Here is an 11,863-nt window from a genome sequence, read left to right as displayed (position 1 = left end):
AAGAAATTAAAACATTTGTCCACACTGATATTTTTACATTTTACACAGCCCTAAAAGAGTGTCTGAAACCCAGGCTTCCCTCCTAGTAACTGAGGGTCTCACAGAAGAGAATTTGGGGGACACATTCCCACCCCTTCAGATTTCGTGCGAGGATGTTATCTCTTTTGAGACTGCAGTAGAAACAGGTTCTTTTCATTTAAACACAAGGCGATATGTCGGTAAAAGTCCAGAGTCTGTCTAACAGACGACCCTTTGGAAGTGGATGCACATACAGCTTCCTGAACCAGCTACCTGCATGGATATCTCACCTGTGCGATTCACTCCAGGTGGAAACCTGCGCTTCCATTCAGCATCTCTGTGCCTCCTTTGTATCATCTGTGAAATGGGGAAAACAAGTGATCTGCCTGAATAAGGTGTTACAGTAGGAAGTGAGTGAATACACAGCCCCTCTCTGTAGAAGCCTACAGTTTTTAATATTATTCTGCTATGAGACCCCAGGCCCATGTAGAGAAGGAGGCTCCAATAAGAGACATAACCATGGCATTCAAAGAACACATTTTTTCTCTTTTTTTTCTTACAGGAATTTGACTCTATTGTCTAGACCATGAATCCAAAGCTGGTGTGCTAAAGAGCAGGATGACTGAGAAATGTCGTAACTCTGGAGCTCAAACAACTTATCTTTCTGATCCATCTTTGTAGAAAACTGTCACCAAAATGACACTTACTGACAGCAGGTTACACTACAGGGAAATGAGCCTCCCACCGACCTTAGGAATCATTTGGAATTAGCTGCAAGGAGGATGGGGGGTCGCAGGGAGGACCACAGCCAAGTCCAGCCTTTAGGGAAGGCAAATGATGCCTGCTCTCCACCTACTGCTGAGACACTTCAATAGCATCACTTAAGCGGAGAATTCAAGCCATTTTCCTGGTTATACAGAATAACTTTTTTCTTTCATTTTTTTTGTATGGGTACATTTTTTGGAGTATAATTGCTTTACAATGTCGTGTTAGTTTCTGCTGTACAACAAAGTGAATCACCTATATGTATACATATATCCCCATATCCCGTCCCTCTCAGGCCTCCCTCCCACCCCTCTAGGTTGTCACAGAGCACCAAGCTGATCTCCCTGTGCTCTGCAGCAGCTTCCCACTATGTGTTTTACATTTGGTAGTGTGTATATGCCAATGCCACACTCTCACTATGTCTCAGCCTCCCCTTCTCACCACCCCCCCCCCCACCCGCTATGTCCTCAGGTCCATTCTCTACGTCTGGGTCTTTATTTCTGCCCTGCCACTAGGTTCATCAGTACCATTTTTCTAGATTCCATATATATGCGTTAGCACAAGGCGTTTGTTTTTCTCTTTCTGACTTACTTCACTCTGTATGACAGACTCAATAATTCTTAAGGAAATGGTCAGGTTGGAAAAGCCCTTTCAGAACATAAAATAGAAAATGGAAGCTTTTTATTTTTGTGTTACAAGTGGCCTTAAAGATAATTCAACATATAAGAGTAGAAAGAGTTATTAAGGGTTAGTTGTGGTTGTGCGCAGTAAGTCAGAGCATGTAAAGAAGGTGGAACTTAACTTTGTTGTCATTGCTGTTGGAAAGGCACCTACGTGCATTTCACATGAGCTACTGATGGCAGGTTACAATTTCCTCTGCAGATAAAAAGGAAGCACAGGAATAGAACTATAATCTTCTCTTTACTCACAGAGATTTCATGCTCATAAGGTGATGGTACCTGGGGAAGAAATCGGAAGTTGATTTACTTGAAATACCAGCTGCTGTAAGGAATGGGGCGCAGCAAGAGAGAGTATATATTCAGGACCTGAGCATCCAGGGCACATAGGCTGACAGGCTGCCTGCCCACCTCTGCTTCCTCCAGGAACACAGGTAAGTGCTTCCAGCAGCTCTGCTTGACTATATGAATCCTTTCTGAATATAATAATAAATATTTTTTTATCATGCATCTATTTCATTCTGTAAGATGGTACTTAATCTGCCAGGGTAAAGGCAAAAGACTTTTTCCTCTTGATTTATTCCTTAGGGAACTGAATTATGGCAAAAAAAAAAAAACCTAAATGCTGCTTTGGGAGCTCATGTGATTAGGGGTAGGATGCCCGGTACCCACAGATCCTTCAAGAAAAGGCAGGGACACACCTAATGGGAGACAGCTGGCTGTTACCACATCAGTCTTTGCCTTGGTATCTCTTATAAAGCATTTTCTACCCAGACTTAATGCAGTCAGTGAGGAATAAAAGATGAAGATGTCCTATTACTTTTTCACAAAAGTTTTCTTTAAATACTAATTTCAACAGTCTTCAAATGATGAAATGTATACACGTGTATTTTAAAAGACTTGAAAATTAAGAAGAGGAAAAATGTTAGTTGCCAGAATCCCACAACCCACATATAAAGCATTTCTTTTCAGAAAATCAATTACACATTAAGCTTCCCTTCAGTAAAGTCATTGTAAAATGAATCTCATGCTTTTCCAGGAGCTCCAGACGTCAAGCCACCATGAGTTCTCTCAGTGAAGCAAACATCCACTTTGCAATTGATCTGTTTCAACAGATCAGACAATCAAAGAAGGAAAATATCTTCTATTCCCCTTTCAGTATGACATCAGCCTTAGCCATGACTTCCTTAGGGGCCCAAGGACAGACGGCATCAGAAATTGAGAAGGTAGGTGGCAACTTCCTCTATGTTGACATGTTTGCACTGGTTTCTGTGTTGGCTGGTGTGCAGATGACCACAGGTCTGGCTGTCCCCAGGGGTAGCACAGGAAGCTGCAAGCATCCCTGTGGCTGGGTGGGCGCAGAGCTGTGGGGGGCATACACTCTCCCCCCAGTGCTCCACCCCACCTCTTCCCTGTGCCTAGACTTTCTTTGGGGGTGGGAATGAACCCTACAATTGCCCAACAACCAGAGGTGAGGCTTAAATGGGAGAGTTCAGGTAGAAGTGATGCACTAACTAAAATCCATAGGAGACCTCTTCCCATGTTTTCTCAGCAACGAATGAAAAGTGAATCAGGATTCTCTGAACTGGCTGGTGATCAGCCAGCATTGTGTTTTTCACTCACAGTTTGTGTTTCTTAAGGAGCAAATGCTTACACTGAACATTTCTTTGTTCTTTTTCTTTGTTTCTTTTTGTTCTATTATTTTTTCTTTTTTTGGATTGTTTTGTATTTTGTTTTGTTCGGATTTTCTTTCTTTCTTTCTTTCTTTCTTTCTTTCTTTCTTTCTTTCTTTCTTTCTTTCCTTCTTTCTTTCTTTCTTTTTCTTTCTTCCTTCCTTCCTTCCTTCTTTCCTTCCTTCCTTCCTTTTTTATTTACTCTCATGTATATAGATCTTTAGGGTAAATTTCCTTGTCTCAATTCTTGTCTCTTCCAGGTCCTTCACTTTAATGAAATCACCGAGAACACAAATGGAGGAGGCTCAAGAGATCCTGTGAGTCACAGAGCATTGGACCTAGAAGGAGATCACATATCCAAGAGGGTCATAGTTTAAACTGGGAATTTCAGATAAATTGGGAACGTTAATTTTTAGAGGACAAAATAGGTGAAATAGATTGGAGAGACGTGTTTCTGAATTCACATGACCTACGTATTTATTTCATATCTTTGTTTTCCTGAGAGGAGAGTAGCATGTGCTTAACAGCAGGGACTCTGAAACCCAAAGGAACTTCCAATTCTGCTCTGCTGCTCAGGAATGAGGGACGTGGCAAAATACACCTGCTCTGAGCCACAGTATGTCTTCCCATCCCATTTAACTAGGGGCAATAAACATGCTGCTGCAAACATGCCAATATATGCGACACAGGACTGCAGTGCCGGGATAAGGGAAAACCTGATAAATGTTATGTATTATTATAATTACAGAATAAAAATGAGTATAGTAAACACAATATGTTGCTAAAATTATAGAATTTTAATTAGCTCATCAATTAGATTAAGAGCAGTAAGCATTTGATGAAGTATATTTTGGTTTTGGTTTTGGTTTTGGTTTTGGTTTTTTTTTCCCCTCTTCCCAATATTTTAATTTTTAGAAAATGTCTTCTCAAGCTTGGATGAAATGTAGATAGATATATACATAGATAGATAGATAGATAAAATAATATATAAATATATAGCAAAATCATCTGACATTTAATATGCAAAGTTACATAGGAATATAATCCATTATAACTGAAAAATAAAATGGGCTTGAAGCAGTCTTTTTATTTCAAAACCTAAGTTTAAATCCTTCTTAAATATTTTAGAATTGCTGGAGAGATTTCAAATGGATAGAACATTTCCAATAAATTAATGATGAAGTATATTTTGGAAAATGATTGAGTGAGAGCTATGGTTTATAGGCTAAATAGTCCAAAACTCTTAGCTACCAGGCAGAAGGTTCTGGACTGAGACAAGCCTGAGTTGAAAAATTAGCTTTGTCTCCTTGGAGAAGTTTTAGTTCTCTGAGCTCTTTTGTTTTCCTGTGAATTGAGCTAAAGATTTAGAGGGGCTGTTGTAAAACTGTCAGCAGAGTGCCGTGCACTCACTGTTCCTATGCAGGGAGCGTGACCAACACGAGCAAAGGTCCACAGTGCACAGTCGCCAGGTCCTAGAAGGTGACCCACCAAGGAGTGTAACAGGGCTTCGTGTCAAAACATAGGAAAATGTACAAATTTGATGTTCTCACATAGTGGATGCACTACGGCTCTAGCCTTCAAGGAGCTTAAGTTGAGCTGGGAAGTTGACGCTACCATTCGAGACAATTAAGACACAATCCAATAGTGGGATGATGCTGCATTTTTAGTTCAAAAGAGGACAGTTTGGAGTGTGTTAGAGCAGGAAGGAAGAATTACCTGGTAGATTGCATGTAAGGGTTGTGAAGGATACTTCCTATAAAATACAACAAATATGAGGAAATAACAGCAGACGTCAACAGCAGGATACCAAACTCTAGGTACTGATCTAACTCATGTATGGGGGTGTAGTATTTACCTTGGCACAGAATCCAATGAGTTCACTTTCTGGTGTTTGAAGGTTGAAAAGCTAGAAAATGTTCATCATCAATTTCAAAACCTTCTGACTGAGATAAAGAAACCCAGTGATGCCTACGAGCTAAAGGTTGCCAACAGGCTCTATGGAGAAAAGAGCATTGTGTTTCTTCAGGTAAGTTTCATGGCCTGTCACATCGTTAGTCCTCGTCCTTGGTCCTCTGTCCCCATCTCCTAATGGGGGAGGGGGAGGCAGATGAGCCTGGCGACCCACATGGGGAGCATTTCTGCCTGGGGCATCGGGCTCCCTGACCACACCCCACCCACCGCTGTGTCCCAGAGCTTGACAGCCCACTGGAGAACCGGGGTTAGGGCTTGTTTCATGTACTCTGTTTGCTCATCACTGAATACAATTTATTCTGGGACTATCCAGACAGTTACTGATAAATTACTCTTAATTCCTCCCCTCTTCCTGCCCATGTCATAGGAATACATAGATAATGTTAAGAAATTTTACCTGGCCAGTGTGGAATCCGCTGATTTTGTCCATGCTGCAGAAGAAAGTCGAAATATGATTAATTCCTGGGTGGAAAGTCAAACCAATGGTAGGTTATGAGAGAGTCACTCATGAAAAACCACTGTTGAGTCCCTGCTGTATGTGAATGCTGTGCTGGACCCTGCAGTGGTGCCAGTCGGGGGTGGGGTGCAATGAGATTGCAGAGGGTGAGGGAGGGCACTGCAGAGGGTGGAATGGTCCACGTCAATGTGGAGAGAAACAGGGGAGCCCAGGAGCCATCACAGGACCAGCTTCCTGGCAGCACAGCTGAGTCTGTGCATGACAGTGTCTTTGTGGGTCCCAAGTCTCTGCTCAAAGTTCAGGTTGATTTCTCATTTTTTTCTTTAAATTAGAGGCTATCTTCTAGATTATGATTCCTAAGAGATAATGTTATAAGGCTTCTTTTGTCCTTTGTTAATTGGGAAGCAAGCCACTCTTCTCTTAACCACCCTTCTTGCCACCTGCAGCAGGAGCTGCTGAGACCACCTCCCCATCCCCACACCCAGCAGGCATGGTCACAGTGCCCTCCCCAGCCACACAGGTGGTTAGATGATGTCCCCATCCTCCATCCTATGAACCATATCCTACCTCCTTTCCTAAATACAGGCCAAACCTAAGCAATTCAAAGTGGAGAATGAAGATAAAGACATCCCGGAGAATTGTGTCTGAGCACGTGTTTTAGGTGATAGGGTGCATGTGGTACATGTCATTTGTCCTAAAGAACATTCAGGACTACATCTCCTGAATATTGAGTTCAAATATGAAAAGACAGAGAGGGAGGAAAGAAAGAAGGAAGGAAGGAAGGAAGGAAGGAAGGAAGGAAGGAAGGAGGGAGGGAGGGAGGGAGGGAGGGAGGGAAGGAAGGAAGGAAGGAAGGAAGGAAGGAAGGAAGGAAGGAAGGAAGGAAGGAAAGGGAATGAGCACAGGATGGGGGAAACAAAAGGAGGGGTTATTAAGAGACATGGAGAGCGGCAGTGAGGGAGGGAGGGAGAAACACTGATTTGTGGAAAACCTATCTGAAATCCGTTCATCAGAATTCAGTGTGAGATGACTGATGGCCCCACAGACAGAGACTGAACACCTTCTCAGGCAGAGGAAGGGGGTCTCCGTGAGGGCGGCTCCATCAGGCTGCTGCCAGGAGCACAGCTTCACCTTGTGAACAGTTGGGCTCCGAGTCCCTCATGGGCTGACTTGTGTGAATATTTCATCATCAGCTGTAACATTCAAAGCATCTTCCAGACAAATCACGTGTGCCTCGTGACAGACCTCTGCTCTTCTTTCTTTGCAGAAAAAGTCAAGGATCTATTTCCCAAAGACTCTTTTAGTACCGACACCATTCTGGTTCTGGTGAACGCCATGTATTTCAAAGGACAGTGGCTCCAGGAGTTCAAGAAAGAAAATACTGTGGAGGAAAAATTTTGGCTGAACAAGGTATTGCCTATAATATTTATAATAATGTAACACAACTATACATGGAATGTGAAAGTTAAACACATGTTTGATTAATGTATAACTACTGGCAGAAAATAGAATCTGTCGAGTCTGTATTGTCTTTTTTTTTTAACTTTATTTACTTGTTAATACTTGAAGAAAATCTTGTATGCAATTCACAGGTTTCCCAGGTCATCTCTTAGAAGGGGGATGCATTTGGTATCTCAATAAACTTACCTTTTTTTAACTTATGCTCACTTAGCATTTTTTGCCACATGAATTTACTGCAGGATACAAGCAAATCCGTGCAGATGATGAAACAAACCAATCTTTTCAATTTCACCTCACTGGAGGACATGCACGTCAGGATCCTGGAAATACCATACAAAGGCAAAGAGCTAAGCATGGTGGTGCTGCTGCCCGATGAAGTGGATGGTCTGCAGAAGGTAAAGTCTGGTACCTCCAGTGCTTCCAGCTATTGCTTACACTCCTAATGATATAGGGTTTGTACGGACTGTTCTCGAAAGCAGTCTCACAGAATGTTGGTTATGTGGGGCGAGAGCTCGATGTGAGAGTGCATCATTTCTTCTCTGCATAGAGCCTAATGGAAAATTGTCAAGGAGAACCTGGCATCATGTCACTTTCCCCAAAATAAACATCATAGTGTGATATGGAAGAACATGTAGAAAATCTTAATATCTCAGAAAACTGGAATATCACTTCAGAAAAAAAATATACTTGGCTCACACATTAACATTTTGCAACCATCAAAACTGCATCTACTCCAGTCTATTCATTTGAAGACAGAGAAATGAAGACTCGAGTGTAGGTGACACAGGGAAAATATATGGATATTAACTCATAAAATAAAATCGAGCAAATTGAAACAATAATGGACACCATTTTGCATGCTGAACCACAGTGGTTTGGAGCCAGGAGACAAAGAGATTTATCTTGATGCTTACTTTTCTATTTAGAAGTATTCTCTCAGAGTCATTCAGGGCCTTGTTGCTGGAAGTAAAAAAAAGGAAAAAAATAAGTGAGTTTTCCTCTTAGCATTATTATGTTGGTTCAAGATAATGTTTAAAAGTACCAATAACAATATCTGCCATATGGAGGGCATTCTGTAAATGGCCATCTGCAGTTACCTTACAGCCAGTGATCCTGAAGTTGTGGTGAACTTGCCACATGCAAAACACACATGAGGTAACACTGGAAACTGGAACTCCTCAGGGAACATGATATGGCAAAACATATAAAGAACCATCACAATATTTGTGCTTCAGCTCAGCAATCCCTGTCATCAACAGTTGACAATCCCAGTCACAGGAATTTATCTTACAGTCATAAGTATAAACAAGGGAAAAGCTTTTGGACAGAAGAGGCTCAAAATAATAAAAAATGTAAAACAAGGAACAATGGTACATGTTTGTATTACCAATAGTTTAGCTTAGGGACTGACACACAGTCAATGTATAAAAATATTAAGTAAAGACATATGTACTGAATATCTATTTAATGGTAGTATTATGTAGCAATTTAAACTTGATTATGGAAATATATATCTATATGGGACAAGTTTGCAAATAGGTCAAGCAAGAAAAATAAATAAAAATGGCTTATACACTATAATTATACCATGTGAAAAATTATGCACAAAAGAATATTAACAAGAAAAGACTACTTGAAAATGAAACATGTAGGGGTTAGCTTGAGAAATGAAGATATATAGTTTATCTTTTACAAAATAAGTTTACTTAATGGTTTTACTGTTACATATGTAAAATACAGAAGGTTCAGTTTATCACATATACAGTATGGAAGATTCAGTATATAATATATAAGAGATTATACATAATATATAAATATTATGTTTATATAATATATAAGTTTATATATATATATAATATAACTGAACCTCCCATATTTATATTTATTGTTAAAATAAAGATTTCCCACATGTTTCAATCCAATATTAAGGGGGCTCAATGTCCACTGAGAATCCTGCCACTTGTTCCCTTTTCCGTTGTTACAGGTTGAAGATCAGCTCACTGCTGAGAAGTTAATAGAGTGGACGAGCCCACAGAATATGAGGGAGGGACTAGTGGATTTACACCTACCTCGGTTCAGAGTGGAAGAGAGCTATGACCTCAATGACCCGCTGAAAGCCCTGGGGATGGTGGCCGCCTTCAGTGACCGGGATGCCGACTTCTCAGGCATGACAGAGATAAGAGGTCTGGTGGTGTCGAAAGTCGTCCACAAGTCTGTTGTGGAGGTGAATGAGGAGGGCACAGAGGCCACAGGTGCTACAGGCATAGAAATTATTACAAGATCAGGACGAATTCCAGACACTTTCCACTGTGACCACCCTTTCCTGTTCTTCATCAAGCACAACAAGACCAACACCATCCTCTTCTACGGCAGAGTCTCTTCCCCTGAGATGTGATTAGCCGGCGGCTACACTCAGGGACATTCCCAGAGTTGTTCCTGAGCACTGTTTGCTGGAAGTAACAGCTGCTCTTTCATTCATTCTCCTTTCCAACCTTATAGTCACCACTAAGAATGTGTTGGTTGAAATACCATGCCTGTCTCTCTCTTTCTACAAACACAAGTAAACCTACTCTATTTCGCCATGATAACTCCCATTTGGACAAAATGTTCAAGATATGATAAAAAGATATTTCAACACTCTATCTTCACCTAAATTTGAAATAACATAGCTGCTGTTTCAAAAATCATATCTACTATTCAAACCTGCTCACCTAGACACCCATATTTATTTGAATTTAAGTGATATGTGGGACTCTTACCTGCCGAAAATTTCTGGTTTTATGAAATACATAATCAATAAAACAGTGGTTATTCACATTACTTGTTGCTTTTCCTTTTTGGCTTTCTTTCTTTTCAACAAAGTGCAAGTCACCTGCCACACATAGGAAAAATAATTTGGAAATATACTAATTTATAAGAAGAAAAATTCAAGAAAAGAGTGGAATATGATGAGGCTGAAGACACAGGCTGGTCCCAGAACATGAAAGGCTTTGTAGCCCATGTTAGGAACTTTGTATTTATATCCTTAAATAGATGAAAAGACATTGTAGGTTTTGTTTGTTTTCCAAAGAGCAGAAAGAGATCATATCTGAAATTAATATATATATATATGGCTAATATGATGTAAATGGATGAGAGGAAAGAACAGCACGCATAGAGTGAAATTATGAGGAAACCATTAGAATGTCAGGAGTGGAACTGAGATAAATATTGGGGGAGTAAAATTTGCCACCCCAAAATGTGTCTTTTTGGCATGAGGATTAACATAGGCTGATTATTTTTAAGGAACAGAAGACCTGCGAAGTCTTGCTTTGCATCCCCCTTAGCTGCCTAAAGAATTTAGACTGAGGGCCTGTTCCCACACTAGAGCTATCCCTAGAGATGCCTGCAAAGAAGATGAGCTAGAAGTGGTGGGGAAACTCGGCAGGGCATAGAGACCACAGTCTGCTCTGTGTCCCATAGTCCCCGCCTGGCCCAGCAAACGTTACCAAACATGTGCTTTTCCATCTCCATGTCAATTGCCTTTTTGAAGTCGCAAACCACTAACCCCGACATCCTCTTTTGTCTTCTCTGAACATGGTATTTAAGGTGAGGTTTGGGGCCATTTTGACAAGTTTCTCAGTCTTCCTGGGTCTCTCCCATGTCTGCCGGAACAAAATTTCCTCCTCCCTGACAAGTAGATATGCGTGATAATTGTTTAGGAAGTAAAATTCACAGAAATTTGGCAACACATTATACATGGCAGAAATGAGAGATAGAACTCAAGACCATTGCTGACGCTTCTGGCCTAACCAACTGGTTGGATGGAAGACAATTTCTTTTTGGAAAGAGATGATCCTAGGCTTAGGTTTGCACTTTGTAAAATTCCTTTTGAGACTTGGAATGGAGTTGTCTAGTAAGCACTTGAATCCATGAGTCTAGAGCTCACATGCAGAATATGATCTGATGCCTGAAATTTGTGATGCTTATTGGGGAAGGAAAAAACTTCCCTCTACCCTCAGGTTCTGCTGGCTGTACCAAGAATTAAATTGATAGAAGAAAGCTTAGCAGGAGAAAATCCAATATAATTACGTACATATGGGGACCTCATAGGAAAAATGAGACTTTGGGACAAATTAGGCAACTGGGGCTTATATGGCATCTGAGAGAAGGAGAAGTAGGTAGGCAGTTGGAACTTCAAAGGGGAGGGAAACAATTTATAGGAAGATGGGGGAAAATAAATGTTTGGGAAACAAAAGTTTGCTTTACTACACAGGGACAATGGGATACAGAGAGGACTTTGCTAAGTTTCCCCCCTCACTCGCACCCCTGTCTACCAAACCTGACTCATATTCTTGGTAGTTGACTCTGACTATAGCTTTCTTCCTGGGATTGGCCCCCTATCTAAATTCTTTTAGGCAGTTAAAGGGGAGAATGTAAAATCTCTTCCTGGCCCTTTTGTTGCTTAAAAAAACAAAGAAAGATAATCCAAAGAAATCCTCATGCCAAAGAGAAATATTTAGGGGTCGCAATTTTTTCTCCCCTACATGGTCCATAGAAAAGTTTACCATAATTACCCAGTAACCATAAAAGTTGTTGTTATATTAAAAAAAAAAACAAACTGGCAGCTAAAGGCAAGAATGAGACCCTAGGGAGAGAGTGTAAAGTGATTAGAAAGGAAGGCCTAGAACTGACCTTAAAGTACATCAATATATAGTGGTCAGGTACTGACAATTTTTATTTTCTAAACATAGTTTTTTTTAAGAGACTGTACTCATTCCAAATCCCTCCCAGTCAGTACTCATTCCCAGCTGACTTCATAAACCATGAATTTCAGATGATGTGAGTAAAGTCAAAATTCT

General features: G+C 40.7%; 1 protein-coding gene across 2 annotated transcripts; it reads left to right on the top strand.

Annotated features, from left to right (window-relative positions):
- Positions 1–2,506: 2,506 nt before the first annotated feature.
- Positions 2,507–9,836, top strand: LOC130831330 (serpin B4-like). 2 transcript variants are annotated; one of them, XM_057699331.1, is made up of 7 exons: positions 2,507–2,686; positions 3,394–3,450; positions 5,031–5,159; positions 5,472–5,589; positions 6,829–6,971; positions 7,262–7,417; positions 9,007–9,836. In XM_057699331.1, the coding sequence occupies exons 1-7, from the start codon at positions 2,522–2,524 to the stop codon at positions 9,415–9,417; spliced, it is 1,179 nt and encodes a 392-aa protein (XP_057555314.1). In that variant the 5' UTR covers positions 2,507–2,521; the 3' UTR covers positions 9,418–9,836. The 2 variants fall into 2 exon arrangements, with proteins under 2 accessions (XP_057555314.1, XP_057555313.1); XM_057699330.1 differs by having other exon boundaries at positions 2,522–2,686; positions 7,325–7,417.
- The last annotated feature ends 2,027 nt before the right edge of the window (positions 9,837–11,863 follow it).

This window comes from Hippopotamus amphibius, chromosome 11 (assembly GCF_030028045.1).
Source record: "Hippopotamus amphibius kiboko isolate mHipAmp2 chromosome 11, mHipAmp2.hap2, whole genome shotgun sequence".
Lineage (NCBI taxonomy): Eukaryota > Metazoa > Chordata > Mammalia > Artiodactyla > Hippopotamidae > Hippopotamus > Hippopotamus amphibius.
The sequence above is the reverse complement of the archived record's forward strand: the minus strand, read 5'-3'. Positions and strand labels throughout refer to the sequence as shown.

What these genes read in the sequence shown, in the direction of transcription:
- LOC130831330 (XM_057699331.1), top strand. Translation starts at nt 2,522, where the DNA reads ATGAGTTCTCTCAGTGAAGCAAACATCCACTTTGCAATTGATCTGTTT. An exon ending in GAGGAGGCTCAAGAGATCCT is followed by an intron (nt 3,451 to 5,030) that starts GTGAGTCACAGA and finishes TGGTGTTTGAAG; the next exon opens with GTTGAAAAGCTAGAAAATGT. An exon ending in GGTGGAAAGTCAAACCAATG is followed by an intron (nt 5,590 to 6,828) that starts GTAGGTTATGAG and finishes CTTTCTTTGCAG; the next exon opens with AAAAAGTCAAGGATCTATTT.